At 34.4% G+C, this 19,864-nt stretch overlaps 2 protein-coding genes across 9 annotated transcripts in view; one reads left to right on the forward strand and one right to left on the reverse strand.

Moving 5' to 3' along the window:
• Positions 1-19,864, forward strand: part of 5-ht2b (5-hydroxytryptamine receptor 2B) — a 100,925-nt gene that overhangs the window by 73,802 nt on the left and 7,259 nt on the right. For 6 of the 8 annotated variants that reach the window (XM_077420954.1, XM_077420956.1, XM_077420957.1 and 3 more), the window contains 3 exons: positions 5,882-6,131; positions 9,206-9,578; positions 19,056-19,612. In XM_077420954.1, coding sequence (XP_077277080.1) covers positions 5,882-6,131; positions 9,206-9,578; positions 19,056-19,612 — 1,180 coding nt within the window. The remainder of the gene's footprint in view (positions 1-5,881; positions 6,132-9,205; positions 9,579-19,055; positions 19,613-19,864) is intronic. The other 2 variants (XM_077420961.1, XM_077420962.1) reach the window with 2 other exon arrangements.
• Positions 1-19,864, reverse strand: part of Rpn2 (Regulatory particle non-ATPase 2) — a 62,557-nt gene that overhangs the window by 3,021 nt on the left and 39,672 nt on the right. Inside the window, exons 11-12 of the mRNA XM_077420953.1 lie at positions 1,584-1,918; positions 757-1,109 (exon numbers count right to left, since the gene is read on the reverse strand). Of these exons, the coding sequence (XP_077277079.1) occupies positions 757-1,109; positions 1,584-1,918 (688 nt within the window). The remainder of the gene's footprint in view (positions 1-756; positions 1,110-1,583; positions 1,919-19,864) is intronic.

Raw genomic sequence — 19,864 nt, forward strand, 5'->3', positions numbered from 1 at the left:
ATGTCAAAATGCAGGAGTTTAAACTAACAAAACTTAAAAAATTTAATTTATGTATCAAAAAATTTAAATGCTTTCTAAAAAACGTTAAAAAACTCAAGATACTGAATATTTAAAAAGTACCTACTTCTATTTCAAGTGATCCTAAAAGTCAAAAAGCCAGACAAATTCAAGTATTTTAAAATCCCTAGATATAAAAACGCAATAATTGTAAAAATTATAAAAAAGATTCAAGAATTGAAAAATTCTAAAATTTTCAAGACTCAATAATTCAACTGATTCACTATTTTAGCATCAAGTCTCAATAACAAAATTACATTGCTAGGACGTCTTTCATTAAAACTTTCCGACATTTATCAAAAAAAGAACATTCACATTAGTCTAGTCAATGAGAATAAAATAGCAGGAATATAATAATGCAATTATTGTTTTCTATTTAAAAAATAATAATTTTTTTACCATTTTTTACATTTGATAAAACTCACTTTCAATAAAAACTCAATTAAATTAAAAGTTATTAAATACAAGTAAAAATAATTTAAAAATAAATTTTTACCAAATTGATCGCGACAAGTAAATACTTCAAGATATCAATGATACACATAATTCAGGCTTAAAAAGGTGTATATCGGATTTGAACATTCTCGATAATTACTTCTCGCTATTTTTCTCGTTAAATTTGATTTAACGCCGGATTATACAAGAGAACATTTTTCCTGACATTCCCTCTGGCATTTCTTGATTTCTCCTTTAACTTACCACTTCCATCTTTTCATGAGAGTCCCTGGCTTTCCTTTCAGTCTCGCGTCTTCTGGCACGAGCCGCGATACTAAGAACGGCGGTCGTAACCTTCTCTCGTTCCTCCCTCTTCTTCTCTTCGAGAGGCGCGGGATAAGCATACATACTTGGCCTGGCATTTGATTTAATCTCCAATTTGGGCATCTTTAGCTGAGCGTTCAGGGCGATCAAACACGTCGGCGTAAAAGCCAGAGCCAAGCAATGCGCAAGTGGGAACCAGTACCAGTATTGAGTGAATACCAGAGCACCGACCACCGCCAGCATGTTCGTATGTCCCGTACGCGATTGCAGAGATACAGTTACGTTACGACCACCTACGAAAAGACGGAAATTCGTTCGTCTCACTTCGCAGCTGGCTCTTTTCGTTTATAATTTTATTTCTTTCACGATTCAAGTTATTAAAATCTCAAAGCGATAAAAGTGCAAAAGTTCGCATTTTCACGTGTAAAAAATCTCGCAAAAGCACTTTTAGAAATTTAGAATACAAGAATTTGTGTTTCAAAAATTAGAAAATTGCAAATTGTTTAAAAAATTAATAAAAATGTAAAAATTTAATGAATCTATCATAAGTAATAAAAAAAAACTAAATTCTAAAAATTAAGAAATTTAAAAGCACGTTTTATATGTAAATACTAGTACCTCTACAAATTTCAAAAAAGTTTATACATTCCATAGATCAGAATACAGGGGATAATTCAATTTCAATTTTTTAGAAAAAATCAATTGCAGACTTGTCAAAATATTTATAGTTAAAATTGAAATATGCAAAAAAATCTGAAGAAACTCACCGGCGTCGATGATCCCTTGCGCCAAAATTGCTCCAAACTTGGCCATCACGTCCTCGTGTTTGTCCACGACGACCTTAGCGTATAATGCTCTAAAATCTTTAACACGGGCACACGTGGATTCCGTCTGCTGGATCAAAATCATGGCAGATGCGATCAGCGCACCTTGCCTGACAAAATTCACAGGATCATTAGTCATTGGGTCCAATAGAGCGATAGCTTCCTTCAGGCCGGTACCCGCGCAGGCGATACCCAAAGCCATCGCTGCGCCATACCGCACATGAGGATTATAGCTTTCCGCTAAGAGGGACACCACACTAGGGCATTGCTCCGGAGTCCTGGAACATATAAGAGAATCGCAATTCTCATTTTTCGCTCAGACTTGTTGATTTGTGACATTTGTATCATGCTCAATATTACTAACTCTATTCCCCTCTCCCCAAACTCACTCATTAATTAGGAACACCTTTGATATTCTTTCTCCTCGAACTCTAACCTACATCTTCGATTTTTTTTTAAATAAAAAATAAAAAATAATATTATAGATGCAGATTAGCATATTGTCAAATATTTCAAAAATGTAATCCCTTATATTAGTCTTTAAATTTTATTTTTGCTCGCGCCTCGCGCGTTTTCACCCTCCGTTGACCCGCCATTATTAACTCTTTTTTATTTTCTTCCTATTTATTTTTTCTTTTCAAAATCATCAAAAAATTAGAAAAATTTTGGCACCGATTTCAATAAAAACAATTCATTAATGAAAAATTATCCATTAATAAAAAATTAAACATCCTCCAAAAATTAAAAAAATTTTAACACGACTTTTATTTTATAATATAATTCTTTAAGATTCGGTGTCAATTAATTCCCGAAAAATTAGAAAAATTTTGTAACCGGTTTCCAAAAAAATCGATAACAAAAAATTATACACTTTATAGCAATCCCCGGGAAATTTTTACCTCTATTTCATAAGTAATTTTTTAAGATTCGGTCAATTAATTGCCGAAAAATTGAAAAAATTTTGTAATTGGTTTCCCAAAAAATCGGTAACAAAAAATTACACTTTATAGCAAACCCCAGGAAATTCTACCTTATTTCATATACAATTTTTTGACATTCGGTCAATTAACTTCCGAGAAATTAGAAAAGTTTCGTAACCAATTTCTAAAAAAATCAGTAACGAAAAATTATCTATAAAAATTATCCATAAAAAAATTCAGCTTGATATCCCAAAATTTACGGAAATTGGAGCAGAAATCGGAAACCCCTTTATTATTAGCAATTTTTCTATAAACTCATCGTAGCCATTCTCAAAAAATTATAAAGTTTTAAAACCAGTTTTCAAAACATCGATTATGAAAAATTATACACATCTTTACCATCCCCAAAAAATTAGGAAAATTTGGGCATTGTTTTTAAAAAAGTAACGCAAAATTATCTTAAAAAATTCAGCTTGATATCTCAAAATTTGAGGAAATTAGAACAATCACGTACATTTTTTTAAACAAAATGGAAACCCCTTTTTCATTAGCAATTTTTTTAATTCTATTACATTTTTTAGTTTTTTCTACCCTTATTTCATACATAATTCTTTAAGATTCGGTGAATTAATTCCAGAAAAATTGAAAAAACTTTGTAACCAGTATCCAAAAAAATCGGTAACAAAAAATTCTGAACCGGTTTCCAAAAAAATCGGTAACAAAAAATAATACACTTTATAGCACACCCCAAAAAATTATACCTCTACTTCATATACAATTCTTTGAGATTCGGTCAATTAATTACCGAAAAATTGGAAAATTTTCTGATACCGATTTCCCCCAAAATTGGTAACGAAAAATTATACACTTTATGGCAATCCCCGGGAAATTCTACCCCTACTTCATATATTAATTCTTTGAGTTTTGGTCAATTAATTTCCGAAAAAATTGAAAAAATTTTGTAACCGGCTTCCAAAAAAATCGGTAACAAAAAATTATACACTTTATAGCACTCCCCAAAAAATTCTACCCCTGTTTCATATATAATTCTTTGAGATTCGGTCAATTATTTCCCAAAAAATTGGAAAAATTAGAAAAACTTGTTTCAAAAAAATCGAAAATTTCGGTACCAGCTTCAAAAAAGATCGGTAACAAAAAATTATACACTTTACAGCACTCCCCGGAAAATTCTACCCCTGTTTCATATATAATTCTTTGAGATTCGGTCGATTATTTCCCGAAAAGTTAAAGAAATTTAAAAAATCGGTTTCCAAACAATCGGTAACAAAAAACTATACACTTTATGGCACTCCCCGGGAAATTCTACCCCTGTTTCATATACAATTATTTGAAATTTAATCGATTATTTTCCGAATTCGGTCGATTATTTGCCGAAAAATTAGAAAAATTAAAAAAATCGGTTTCCAGAAAATCGGTAATGAAAAACTATACACTTTATGGCACTCCCCGGGAAATTCAACCCCTACTTTATATACAATTCTTTGAGATTCGGTCATTTGGAACCGGTTTTCAAAAAGATTGGTAACAAAAATAGTACACTTTATAGAACTCCCCGGAAAATTCTACCCCTACTTCATGTATAATTCTTTAAGATTCAATCAATTATTTCCATAAAAATTGGAAAAATTAAAAAACCGGTTTCCAAACAGATTAGTAACAAAAACTATTACACATCATGACGCTCCCCGTAAAATTCTACCTCTACTTCATATATAATTCTTTGCGATTTGGTCAATTAATTCCTGAAAAATTGGAAAAATTTTTAATACCGGCTTCCAAAAAAATTGGTAACAAAAAATTATACACTTTACAGCACTCCCTGGAAAATTCTACCCCTGTTTCATATATAATTCTTTGAGATTCGGTCGATTATTTCCCGAAAAGTTAAAGAAATTTAAAAAATCGGTTTCCAAACAATCGGTAACAAAAACTATACACTTTATGGCACTCCCCGGGAAATTCTACCCCTGTTTCATATACAATTATTTGAAATTTAATCGATTATTTCCCGAATTCGGTCGATTATTTGCCGAAAAATTAGAAAAATTAAAAAAATCGGTTTCCAGAAAATCGGTAATGAAAAACTATACACTTTATGGCACTCCCCGGGAAACTCAACCCCTACTTTATATACAATTCTTTGAGATTCGGTCATTTGGAACCGGTTTTCAAAAAGATCGGTAACAAAAAATAGTACACTTTATAGCACTCCCCGGGAAATTCCACCCCTACTTCATGTATAATTCTTTGAGATTCAGTCAATTATTTCCCTAAAAATTGGAAAAATTAAAAAACCGGTTTCCAAACAAATCGGTAACAAAAACTGTTACACATCATGACGCTCCCCGTAAAATTCTACCTCTACTTCATATATAATTCTTTGCGATTTGGTCAATTAATTCCCGAAAAATTGGAAAAATTTCTAATACCGGCTTCCAAAAAGATCGGTAACGAAAAATTATACACTTTATAGCACTCCCCGGAAAATTCTACCCCTGTTTCATACCCAATTCTTTGAGATTCGGTCAATTATTTCCCGAAAAATTGAAGAAATTAGAAAAACCGATTTCCAGAAAATCGGTAACGAAATACTATACACATCATGGCACTCCCCGGGAAATTCTACCCTTGTTTCATATACTTTTGGTAAAAATTCGGTACATTAACGAATGAGTAGTTCGCGGACAGACGGACGGACGGACAGACAAACAGTCGGGTTTTATATAATAGTATGATTGCTATAACATATTTTTTATAATTTTTTTATATTTACCATTGGCATATTATAATTTAAGTTAATATTATATATTTATCAATTCCTTTTATCAATTTTATTTTCTATTTCTTCTTCGGGGGATCTTGTTTTTAAATTTTTTAAATTAAATATTATTGTCAAAATTTTTATATTTACTTTATAAATACAATTATGATTCTTTTCATCATGCTTCTTAATCAAATAAGTTTTATAATTAATCCATTTATTACATTTTTAATAATCGCAATTTTGGAATAAATTTTAATAAAGAATTAATCACCTTTCGTTGAGAGTCGTCAATATTAAATTTAATAAACCATTAATTCTTTCATATACCATCAATAAAATAATGTGTTGCAGTACGGTACTTAAAAGATTGCGGTATTTAAATGGATGTACGTTCATAAATTCTAATTACATAATAATTAATTGATAATAATTTAATGTTAAGTTAATAGCGTCGCTACGCCTCTGGTACGCTCGAATATTTATGTGAATTAATATCAAACAGTAATTAATAGATCTATTTTCTTATTCTGTTTCAGGAAGATGATTCAGTACTGGTGGACGGAACCTGCCAGATTCCCGATCCCCTCTATAAGTTAATCGGTAGCATAATTTGCTTCTATATCCCATTGGGAGTGATGCTGCTAACGTACGCGTTGACAGTAAAATTACTGGCGGAACAACAGCAGAACATCGGTGGGACAGGAGCAGGTTGGTCATCAGGGTGGTTGGGTGCCCCTCAGGGTGCTCCTCATCAGGGTGCCCCTCAGGGTGCACCCTCCGCGGCAGGTTAGTGTAATATGCACTAGCCTGTTTTTCCATTCCTAAAAACCTAATATCGATTGATATATCCTCTTGCTACTGACAATGAGATACTTGCCTCAATGCCTCATTTAATATTTTCTATTCGGATTCTACTTTGCCACAATTTTACTTAAAACAAAACACAAAATTTTTTAGACCTTTTATTCTTAAATATACATATATTTATAAAATATGATAAAATGTATAAATATTTAATTTAATTTTTCAAAGATTAGCAAAAATGACTATTAAAAGATTCCATCTTAATTTTTCAGAATCCATAAATATAATAAAGCTTGCGTGAACACTTATTCGATAAAATATTTAAGAAATTCTAGATTTCTTCTTCTCAAATTTTCCATTCTCTAAATTTTTAAACGTTCGAATCATTGATGTTTCAAGTTTTCACCAGTAGAAGTGCTTTTAGAATCGTAATTAAATAACACAAGTGGTTAAAACGTATTTCTCTTCCATCTACACTTTTATCATTTCACGGACTACTCCTGCAATTTCCTGCTTTCTTCCCATCAACTTGACAATGATAAAAAAATAAAACATGACTATTGTTCATCAAATGTTACCCTGTTGCTTGTCAACTTTCCATTGTTGGCAAATTTTTCTCTCTAAATCCATAAAAGTGAATAAACTTAAAATGTAATGTTTTAAAAAAATATATTAAAACAAATCTTAATAAAAAATGCAAGATGTAATACAATACACGGTAATGTATCCTTCTCACCAATTTTCTATCTCTTTCCGCACGGCAGTGCTTCCCAGTTTTTTTCCCGGGGAATACATTTTATTCGGAAATGAGCGAGGCGCCGAGCAGAGGAAACTGCGACTTAGTTTCTCTGCCTGATAAAAATTATTTATTCCGATTTATCGGTCGGCTTCCGAGACTTCAAAGAATACCGTGTGTCTGCAGGCGTCTCATAAACGTTTTCTGAGAACGCTGGGCGCAAATTCGTCCCCCTCAACAAAATGTTCCGAGGGAGAGAACTCTCCTACCGTCTCCCTTTCTCTTCCGCGACAGAAAGTTTCGCCGGAAGTCACATCGTCTATTGTCGCTTTGATTTTACCTGGGCAACCCTCCGATTACTGCCTCAAACAGAATTTACATACCAACTTCACGGCGGAATGCATCGCGCTATTTTATACACTGCGTTGCGCAATTATTGCATTTTAAAACGCATTCTTGATAAAGTTTTCTGGCCAGCTTTGAAGAAAATAAGAGTCGCGAGACATATTGTCTCATACATATTGACTTAAAAATGTAAACAATGAAAAAGTAGATTAATTACAATTTTCTATATTATCTGTAAAAGTTGAAGAGTGAAATATCATTCAAAACAAGTAAAATGCAAGTGTAACGAAAAGTGAAAATTTAGCTGGTGCACTTCGAGTGATTCGCCACTCTAAAAAAGAGTAAAATTGCGCTCTATATATAAATATATAAATTGAAATAAAATCACATGCTTCATTTAAGTGAAAGGGCACTCTTTTCGAGTGCAGTAAATCAGTGTTCATAGATTATGTCACTTAATAATTTTAAATGGAAAATTTCACTCTTTAGAGTCATTTATCAGTCGATCTTTAGTTAATCGTGATTCATTATAGCTTTATCACTCCGATGGAGCAGCCGCTCTAAAAATTTCAGTGAAAAATTCACTCCTACCAGTTTCTTCTTCATGAGTGAGTGCTCGCATTTAGCCTCAAATAGAGTGACAATCCTCTTTTTTGGAGTGACTATCACAATCACTCTAATATATTAGTGGCGAAACCACTCTGCTGAGATTTAGAGAGTAAACCTTTCTACTTATGTTTCTCAGATAATTCTTGGGAACTTTTCGGAGATAATGCAAAGTTCTTGCGGTTTCGTAATTGTTTCTCGTCACAAGTTAGGCAATTGCAATCTATTATCCATTCGCGAATCTCTGGCGTGTGCAATTCGCCATTACGGTATAAATAATTCGGCATGCAACATCGAAGATGCCCGGTGGGCGATGGTCGTTTGATTAATGGTGTCAGCGCGCGGTACGTTTTTTCGCGTCAAATCGATCCCGGAATCGATGGTATACGAGGGACTAGGCTAGGCTTCTGTCTAAAAGCACTTTGCGACAAGAAATTTCGCCGGCACGTCAACGGAAGCATGTCGACGTCCACAGCGGAGATATGCAAATGCCGGCCATTATGCAAAGATCTTGGATGCGGCAGAGTATGCTAAGAAGGCCCCGTCCGACTACTCGCCGATATGAAAATTAATCGATACCCCGTTGGGCGCGAACCCCGTTCACGGGCACTTAGTATTCCGCAAGGATTGAAAGATTGCAGGACATAACACAGAAATCCTTTAAGTACCTCATTAAAAGTTAATAGCTCTTATCGACAAACTCAAAATATCCCGTTAATTTAAAAGAAAAGATAAATTCAAAAAACAAAATTAAAAAAAGAATAAACAAAATTTACTTAAATTAAACTATTTTATAAAAAAAATTTTTAGAAGAAATTTAAAAGAACCTATACTTTTAAATTTATAAGAATTTTTTACTAAAAAATAGTAAATAAGATAAATTGTTTAAAGAATTATCTTTATTTGTAAAACTCCTATTTTCAATCAATCAATATTCATTTTTAACATTGTCGATTCTATAATTCATAGACTTCAGAGTAGGTACAATACAGAAATTTTTGCAAAGTATCTTTACAAAGAGTGGTTGAGTACCTTCTTGCGAAGAGAGCACTCGCATTAATTCACTTCAAAAAGCTTCAAATCGAAGAAAAAAACAAATTCAATCTTCAATATCTTCAGTCGCTAAATTTACTGAAATCTCGCGTTTTTCAACAAAAGAGCATCCCCCTTCGTTCGAACGAAGAGTAAATCCTGCATTTTCCGAAGCTCTCCAATCGCCAAGTCGCTAGAATCCCGATATAAAAAAGAAAACAAATTCCCCTTCATTCACGTATAAAATAGAAGATCAGCGGAATTATTCTTCCTTCCCCGATCGAAAGAAATTTCTGATTAATCGCTAAAATCCCTGGTTCTCCGATAATTCGCGCAGGGCTCGAGCGACGGGGCACCTGGAAGAGATACCTCTTGAACAAGGGCTCGGGCGGCAGCGGCGGCACGCCGCAACACACCTCCGGCACGTCGACCGACACCGAGCTGACCACCCTCGACACCCACGAGCTCTGGCTACAGGAGAGCGAGCCACCACCCTCGGCCATGTCCGCCCTTCATGCTTTCGGCGCGGAGATGCTAAAGCTATCGAGGGGTCTCGAGGGAATGGCCGGCAACTCCGGCAATCAGACCCCATCAAAATCGACAACCCAACACCAGCATCATCATCATCAGCAGCAGCAGCAGCAGCAGCAGCAGCTGCTGCAACTGCAACAGCACGGTCTATCACCGCGTAAATGCAGCTTCCGCAATGGGTATGATGAATATTGCAAGTCAATTATGTGTTTGAGAATTATAATTCTTTCTAAATTATAATTCTTGTCTTACGGTATATAAGTTTCGTAACTCAAACATAATGAAAATAAAATGTGTGGTTAGAACAAAATAATGGAAAATATAAATTTAGACACATATATATACTAGCTAAAAGTCGAAGAGTGAAATGTAAGTGGGATAAACTTCCGAAAACGGCCCCCCTCCGATTTTGATGAAACTTTGTGAAAAGCTTTGTTTTGGGTCAAAATGAAAGCCCTTAAAAGGAATTTTGGCGACTCCTATGATAAGGCCATTTTTTTAGATAAAATGATAAAAAATATAGGAAAATCTTCATAATTCTACAGGATGTTATAAATTGAATATATACTGTTTGTATTTAAATAATCAAGGTCAGAAGCTAGTATGTATATATATAAACAAGCTTGTAAAGCGCGCCACGAACCCATGTGACATCTCGGTTCGCGTGGAAAGTGTATGCGTGAACTATTTCGGGACTACCGCACCTCCCCCGAAAGCACGGGGGGGGTGTGCGTGAACATCGGTTCGCGTGGAAAGTGTATGCGTGAACTATTTCGGGACTACCGCACCTCCCCCGAAAGCACGGGGGGGGTGTGCGTGAACCTCGGAAAGTGTAATATATTACAAAGCATATTATTTATGTATTCTGCTGTAAGTATATAATAAAAACATTAAATCATTAAATACAAACAGTATATATTCAATTTATAACATCCTGTAGAGAATTACGAAGATTTTCCTATATTTTTTATCATTTTATCTAAAAAAATGGCTTTATCATAGGAGTCGCCAAAATTCCTTTTAAGGGCTTTCATTTTAACCCAAAACGAAGCTTTTCACACAGTTTCATCGAAATCGAAGGGGGGCCGTTTTCGGAAGTCTACCCTGTAAGTGTAACAAAAAGTGAAAATTGAGCTTGTGCACTTCGACTGATTTGCCACTTTAAGAAACAGTAAAATTGTGCTCTATAAATTAGAGTAAAATCGCACTCCATTTGAGTGAAAGATCACTCTTCTCAAGTGCAGCAGATCAGTATCAATAGAAGTGAATTATGTCACTCAACAATTTTGAATGAACAATTTCACTCTGTTAGAGAGTCATTTATCAGTCGGTCTTTAGTAAATCGTGATTCACTATAGCTTTATCACTCCGTTAGAGCGGTCACTCTAAAAATTTTAGTGAAAAATTCACTCCTATCTTATAAGTGCCCGCATTTACTCAAATTAGAGTGACAACCCTCTCTTCTGGATTATCGCAATCACTCTGTATTAGTGGCAAAACCACTCTATGAGATTTAGAGAGTAGGTATATCAATTCTAAAGATTGAAAAGAAACCAATCATACACACACACACACACACACACACACATACACGCTATCAAAATAATAATAAATAGAAATAGGTAAAATTTATATTCATCTTATTTCTATCGGTATCTTATCTTTAGCGGTAAAAAAAAGAGTCTTTCATGAAAGTTTTCCTTCCCTTAAACAACTTTCTAGACAATTCTAATTAATTAATTTTCATAAAGTTTTTTAATTTTACTTTGCCCTCTGTTCTTTCTCTGTTCCTTACCGTGTTTCTCTGCGGTTTTAACAAACACGTATTGTTTTATGTAAAATGCTCTCGGTACATGACAAATTTATCCCCGACGCAATTTTGCGAGAAGGGAATTTCCGTGCTTGTCTGAATTTTCACGGCGGATGCTTTCGCAATTATTAACGACATATCCATCGCGTCGTAACCCGCGGGCTCTCAAGACACGCCATTGTGCCTGATGGCGGCACGTTTTCGTGGCAATACGACGGCATGAATTTACGTCACTTTGTCACTCTGGCTCGCACAACACCGTGACTACTATACGAGACGCGGTTATAGCCTTGCGTCAAATCAACTTACACCGGCAGCTGTGGAGAGTTTCCGGCGAATTTATGTCGCCATCCAATCTACCAAAAACCTACGCACGCAACTATATTGTCGAACATCTTAAGCGGAGAATTTCTTATAATATTCCATATTCGCGTCTGTAATCCAAATTTATGATATTCAATAAACGTTTATTATTCTTCAATTTGAATCTCGTATTGCTATCAAAACCTATACTTTCCGAAAATTTTCTAAAAACGCATGTTGCTCTCAGAATATTTTTGAAAATATTCGCACGCGCGCTTCTGAATATATGTATTAGGGTATAACTCCGCCGTGTATTATGTATTAGGGAATATATGTATTTTAGGGTATTTACGCCGCACACGTCAGAAAAAATAGAAGGAATGAAGGTACTTGCTCGCAATTATTCTGTTATGTGCATAGCTCTTGTATTTTTTGTTTAACTTAATATCTTGTAGATCCCTCTCCTGTTTAGGATATACGGCAAGTTAGCATGCGGAATTTATGCCATAGTACAGACACTTTGTAAAACTCGAAATCTCCTATGTGTTCTTTTTCCTTCTTTTTTGGATCGTATAACAATAATCTTTAATGGATCTATCGCTCTTCTATTTTTTTTTTAAATTTTTCAGTTTTATAATTTGTTTATCATTCTTACATCTTAATAAACTTCTTACACACATTTTATAATTTATTATAAAATTTTATTACCTTATTTATAAACATTATTTGTAATTTTTTATAAGGCGTATGTTTCACCCATGAATGTCACATAACTCATCCCTTTGGGATATATGGCAAAAATGCAAGTTTCTAAAAGTTTTTTTTATTAAATACAAAAAATGAATATTTTATCAAACAAAATTTAAATAAAGGACTTGTAAACTAATTAGATATTTGTGCTACATTTATTATATTCTGAACAACACAGCTAATCAATAAACAAACGTTTCGGCCATTACTGTGGCCTTCTTCATGTAACAAAATGTAACAAAACAATAACTTTAATCGTTGAATATAAATAACTAACGGAATAGTCGTTACATCATTATTAAATTAAAATTAATTTGATGTATCAGTAAAATTAATTTGACATATCAGAACTTATTTCTGGGATTATTCTTGCTCATTGCTTAACAAATACATCAAATTAATTTTAATTTAATAACGATGTAACGACTATTATAGAGTCGTAACATCTATATAAAATATAATAAATGTAGCACAAATATCTCGCTAATTCGCAAGCCCTTTATTTAAATTTTGTTTATATTAAGCGAACACTTATCAACGAATTGTGAATATTTTATATTTATATTTTTTTTATAGTAGTAGACATAGTAGTATACAGTTTTTGGTATAATTCATTTGCCTTAAACATAGTAATAAGTACTCGATAAATTAAGTTTCCCTTAGCTGCGGCGTACATATATACCGGAGTTACCCTACATTCCGAGTTTATAAACCCGCTAATATTGTCGTAAAAAATATATCTATAATACATATGTCGAATAAGAAATTTTATTTTATATTTTTAATTCGGATAATTTTAAAATCTACAAAACTTCCAAAATCAACAATTATTACTTCTAATTTAAGAAGAATTTTTAGTAAAATATTAGTTTATTTTTAGAAATTAAATGTCAGTTGAAAAAAATTAACCAATTATTCGGGAATCTAAAATATATTTCCTGGGATGTCCTTACACACAGGATCATCACTTACTTCCTCAAGGAATCGAAAGAGAGAAAGAAAGAGAGATAGAAAGGGAGTGAGTTGCGGGAGAGAGGAATTATATTTGACGTCGTTTAGTGCTTCCAGCGTTGATCCATGAGAATACGCAAACTGAAAGTGTAATGAGAACGTGGGAGTGCGACTAGAATATTAAAACTCCTCCGACCTACCGCAGTAAAATATGTTTCAATCATAATCCACCGATCTGCTGTCCTGCGCGTCTTCGATTTCCTACCCCGCTCCCCTTTGAACGTTTAAGAAGTATGTTTAAAGTTTAAAGTTTAAACGCGTTTCGAAAAATCACAAATCAACACGACAAACAATACCTCGCAAAAATAAAATACAAGAATTTAATAATTAACAGAACAAAAAATAAAACTTCATAAAATCAGAAAGAGTGAGAATGCAGAAGAGATCTTCGGGAGATAATTTCGAATTTTCAGAAAGTAGCGAAGCGCGAAGATCTGCAATAAAATGCAGAAATCTTTGGAAAACGAGTTATCCATACAATTCGAAACACGCAAAATTTTCAAGACGCAAACGGCCGGAAAAGTTTTGCAAAGAGCGCGAGAGCGAAATCGTATCGGATACCAAACTGAAAGACAAAAATCTCTCAAAGTAAATTTGTGCAATCATTAGATCGCAATATTTCAGATTGCGCAGCAGCTTCCTTTCCCAGCTCCCTTCTTTACTCTTGCACTTAACGGACGTATTAGTAACGAAATCCCGGAGCAAGTCCCCTTTGGCTTTATGATATATTAAAGCTCCGTCCAAGAGTACATCCGCCATAAAAGTTAAAACAAATCCCAGATCGTGCAAGATCAACGGAATCCTTTTAGAAGGCGGAAAAATTTAATTCTACCCAAATAATAAATATACGTAACTTAATCTTGCAAAAAATAACTCCTAAAGTAATAAATTCCTGATTTTATACAATTTTATCGATATATATTTTACAAAACGATGAAATACGTCACTTTTCAGGATACATATACGGATAAAAGTCGCACGCGTGATTACACAGCTCTCGCGATTTTTTCAATTTTGCATATTCCATCCGGCGAACTTCTCGAAAAGCTCCCTGAGTCCTCGCGGGACTCACGTGAAAACGCGAAAGCGGACGCGTCAGAAATAAGGTCACCGCGACGACGAGAAAACCCATTTATATACGGTAGCCTCAAAGTGGATTGCACTTAGCTGTTGGCATTCAAAGTGCAAAACGGACCAACCTCCGGACGGGAACGAAAAGGGCGAGCGAAGGGACTGATGGAGGGAGGGAGGGAGGGAGGGAGGTCGCAAATGGTGAGTTTCGCTCGTTCGCTCGTGGTCGCGTACTTAAGTAAACTGCTCTTGCCCCCACGTGAACCTCTAATAAAGGAATGCACTTAGGATCGTGCCTCTGAACGCATCAAACGAAGATTACCTCTCTATTGCGCGCAGAGGACTTTGCCTTTCGTGAAGCCGGGAGTTGCTTTCTGTCGATCTCGTAAATTAAATAACCGCAGAGTATTCAAAGACTTCCCTCGGGATGTTTTTCCATCAATTGTTATATTATAAATCAAATTATATTAAAAATAACAAAGTAATGAAACTCTAGCTAGCATACACATAGAACTAATAGCACAACTGCGGTAGTACAAAGAAGAATGATTTCTCATTAAAAAAATTAATAAAAATTTTCATAAAAAGCTTCTTTTAAAAAATTGGAAAATTAGTAACATATTTACGCTTTCTCAAGTAGCATTTCAATTCAGAGTTCAAGTTCTACGAAGTAGTAACAAGGCAGATTAAGATTGTTTTTATTGCATGTTTTTAATTTTTATTAGATATATTTTGTAAGAAAATTTAAATTAACCCTTTGTCATCCGTCTGGAGCTTTAAAGGCCCAAGTGAAATTTCTTTCTTGCATTTCTTCGTGGAGAAAAGGAGGCGGTGTTTGGTTCCCCCCCTTAAAAAAAGTTGGTAGTAGAGGTTTCGCTGCCGCGGTGACGTCGGTTTCAGTCAATGCGTGTTTGAGCAATGACTCGGCGTTAGTGTTTACCGGCGTAAGTAAATGTTTCTTTTTGTTTTTTCACTATATTTCTAATAGTTTTTGCTAATTAAAGCACTTCTATCATTAGAGTATTATTTACAAAATGACGGAGAGAAACGCCGAACAACACAATACTTTTTTACTTTTTATTTATTAATTTTTTTATATTAGTAATAATTAATAATATTTTATATATGACCAACAAATTTTTATAATAAAAATTTATTTTTAAATAAAGGAAAGTTTAACTTTATTTTTCTCTATATTTAGCATACGCGCAAATAAACCCCCTAAAATTTCATTATTTTTATTTAAAATAATTATACTTTTTTTGGAGTCGACCCAAATAAGACTACATTCTTTCGAAAGGTCATAGTCTGAAGTACAAAACTCTACAATCATTTTTGTTAACATTTATTTGTTGCAAAGTTATAAATTTTCAAACAAATTTCCATTTTTTTTTCCCATTTGTGTTCAAATTTCACTTTGTATAAATTAGATTTAATATTTGGCTTTAAAACTTATTGGATATTGTAGTAGAGACGTTGACAAGTAACTCAGAATTTTTTTGAATTTTTTGAAAGCCTAGAACATAAAAATAACATAACTTAAAAGTCCCAGGCTGACAGCGCTAATAAAAAAATAATGAATGACGGAGGGTTAATATATAAAAAAAATTGAAATTAATTAAAAGGAAAATTAAATAACAAACTAAAAAAATCAAAGGAAATATATATTTAATTAAATTAATATATAAATTGTGTGTGCGATAGGTTAACATAAATTTTAATAAAAATAAGAATAAAAATAGCAATTTTTTAGTAATCCAATATTTACAATATATAACAGCAGAGAAAAACAAAATTATATTCACTGCTTAAAATGCATTTCCTCAAATGCATCTGTTTCTTCTTCAACCAAGCCATCTCTCCGAACTCCTTCTTTCTCGACCCCTTCAGTTTACCTCGACAATATTTTTCTCAATTGCCGTCAAGACCGCGGCCGTAATCCACTCCGAGGACAATCCGTTTCTCTTTTCTTTCCGAAAGGATCCTCGCAATTATCCCCGAAACCCTGCCAACGCATTTTCCAAAGCGCTGATAAAATTGTCAATCTTCAACAATGATAACGCTCCGATAACGCTGTGAAGAGTGGAACCAAGTGGAACAGAGAGGAGGGGAGAGCATTAGAAAGACAACCATTTTATCTTAATTTTTAAATAAACGATCGTGGAATTCTGTCTGTTCCGGAAACCATCGAGCTCTTAATCTTAAGTTTCTGAAATTTTCTTAAAATCCTAAAATTATTTTATTATTTTTTATCTAAAATTCTTATTCCGTTATTATTTGTCCTTTTTCACACCATTATCTTAATTCCGTCTTTAAAATGTGACTTTTCTCTATGTCATTATCTTCTTTTCCAAAATCTAGATTGCTGGTCTCATATAGGTTCTAGTCTCACGCGTTATCTCAATCATTATATTATTGCCCCGATTTTTCTTTTTAATCCGAGATTTTACTTCATTGTTGCTTCCTCATAGAGGAAGCTTTGTAATGGTGAAAAAATTTTTTTTCGAGATTTTGATGGAAATAGGTTTAGAATGTTCTAAAATGTCGAAAAATCATATTAGTAAAAAATGTCCGGAAGTATGTATGTATGTGTGTGTGTGTGTGTGTGTGTGTGTGTGTACGGATTTTTGTACACGCATCTACTTCTACAATTTTTTAGATACCAGTTTGAATTTTTGCACACAAATAGAGTATCATAGAAAGTAGGTCCTCCTCAAATTTTATTGAAATCGGTCTACCGGTATAGATTTTATGCAGATTTTCCTTTTTTTGAAAAATGTGTTTTACGCTGCCGCTTTCTCAATATTTGAGATAGCAATTTATTTTTAATTTTATTATATTTTCCAGTTTTTTCTACCCCTATTTCATATATAATTCATTAAAATTTGATTGATCAGATTTCGTATTACACACATTTGAAATTTCGAAGAATTCGTACATACATAGAAGCTTTATAAAACTTGATCTGATCAACCAAATTTTAAACAATTATATATGAAATAGGGGTAGAAAAGACTGGAAAATATAATAAAATTGAAAATAAATCGCTATCTCAAATATTTATAATATCGGGCTGATTTTTTTTATCGATAAAGTATCATTTAAGGAATAGGTTGGTATTGAATTTGGCGAAATCTGCATATTGTTTTAGTTTTTAAATGGACAAGTATTTTTAGTATTTTTTAGTGAATGTACATAATTATTTACGCAGTCCCCAAAAGAGTTAAATGTGAAATCAGAACCTTTGCTAACACAGCTTCCTCTATGAGGAAGTCAAAACAAATAAATATCGATAATTATACCTGGAATAAAATAAAAACTTGCACACTTAGGAACTATGAGGAAGCAATGTGCAAGTTTCTACTTGCACAATTAAAAACTACGAGGAAACAATGTGCAAGTTTCTACTTGTTTCGATATCTATTCGTTAGCAAATAAAGTACTGGCAACAAAGATACAGATATTTATAGCCATTCAAGTAACCAACGTGAATAACAGGCTGATAACGGTCGACGATGAGAACGCGCGTATCCCACGGCCGTCGGCGAAGTTTTCGGTACAGGTGCACATCTCGCGTGTCTCTAATTTGCAAGGACGGAAGCAATTTTTTCCCCTTTCACTCTCGCGCACAAGCTCATCCAATCTCGCAATTACCGCGCCACACTGCAAAATGGGATGAAATCGCATTTTTTTTCTTTTTTTTCCCTCTGTTTCGTCGTTTTTCTTCTTCAGCTGCATGCGGCTGACCGATTCTGCGTATCAAATGATAAAGGGACTCGCGCGCTCGTATCGGAACAATAGACGTATGCGCATTTCGTGACGGCGATATTTGTAGATTCCTTTGAAGCTGGCTCGCGACAGAAATATCGAAATATTTTCTCCCTTCAGCGGACTTCAAGTGACAATTTCGCGTGAAACAATAAGAGGATTATCCCGTGCCGGATAATAAAGGATTCGGCAAATCAATCTTTCGTTCGCGCAGATTTAGTCCGCGATATATAGGCGGATTATTTTCGACTCGATTCGCAATTGATAAGAAAAGCTTTTGTCGCGCGTTAAAACTTTTCAAATATTCCCTTTCTCTCTTGGGTTTGATTTATAACAGCAGAGAGATTATTGAGCGTGATAAAATAACAGGATCGTGCATTAATCCCTCAATAAAACGTTCATACCTTTTTATCGCAACGGGGATTATTTTGAAATCAATTACAATTGATAATAGAAGCCTTGTTAACGCGTGAAACCTTCCAAATGTTTCTCTCTTCGGTTTTACAGTGGATAATAAAAAGTTTGATGTTGAATGTGAAATAACAACAGACTGCAAATATTATTTTTTCAATTACAAACGTTTCATTTGCTTAATTCAATAACTTCTCGAAAAATCTCTGATTGCGACAAGGTGCATTTTTCGTATCACGTGATACATTCAATCTGGCTGACCATCTATAAACTATTACTACTTAAACCAAATTCTTCTAATTATTCTGTAACATATAATTGTTATTATGATATTAAGTAATAACTGTCATTATCATTTAATGTTATAATTAATAATAAACTATTGCTATAATAAATAATCATTTTATAATATTTTTAACATCTTTGATATTAATATTTTAATTTGTTCAATTTTACTTTGCAATATCATGTAAAAATGAGTGTTAATAATGATAAATACATATTAACAGCACAAGTTTTATTTATTTTCCAGCAGTGCGGAAAGCACGGAGAGTAGCATGTCCTGCTCGAGAACGAGTCTATCGGCGGAAGACTTCGCGAGTCCTTGGAAGCATCGGAGACGAGCGTCGACCTATAACGAGGCCCACTTGGAGAGGGCGATGCAGATTCTGGGCTCGCCGAAGACTCCCAGAAAAAGGTCCTTCAGCTTCCACGAGCAGTCGTCCTGTCGCAAAGGCGAGGACGACTCGACGCGCAAAAAATGTCATGACAAAGCACCGGAAGGGCCGATAACGCTACCGCCACCCTGTACGTGTCCCTACTTCGGGGAATCCTCGAAGAAACCGCCACCGTCGAGCGAGATTGTCATTGTCTCCAGCAACACCATGAAGCCTATCGGTAACAGAAACCTGGAAATGAGTCTTCCAGGTGATACCGCGAAACCCATTGGCAACAATAAGGGTCCGGAAATGGGCATACTGGGTAAAAACAACAGTGCCAGATCTACGGAGGGTGCCAAAGGTTACGAGCAGCTGACCCTCGCGAATTCCGTGGTCACGTGGCGAAGCGGAAGGCGAGGCTCCAGCCTGGGTACGTGACGATAAGAGTGACGATGACGTAAACAACAACGCGAGTTTTCGATTATATAGCTCTTCGATAATTGCCTGTGGGAAATTCTCTTGGCCATCGCGTGCCGATAACGTTCCACTAAAAATTGAGGAAGCAGAGAGAATGAGCGAGAGGGAGAGAGAGAGAGGGTGAGAAAATTCGTGAAAGCGGTTAGATCGAGTCTCAAAGAGGGGAGAGTAAAACGGAATTGCACGATTCCCCCAGTTGCTCGCT

The sequence above is a fragment of the Temnothorax americanus genome, unplaced genomic scaffold (genome assembly GCF_048541705.1).
Source record: "Temnothorax americanus isolate GAGA-0224 unplaced genomic scaffold, ASM4854170v1 Scaffold63, whole genome shotgun sequence".
NCBI classification, from domain to species: domain Eukaryota; kingdom Metazoa; phylum Arthropoda; class Insecta; order Hymenoptera; family Formicidae; genus Temnothorax; species Temnothorax americanus.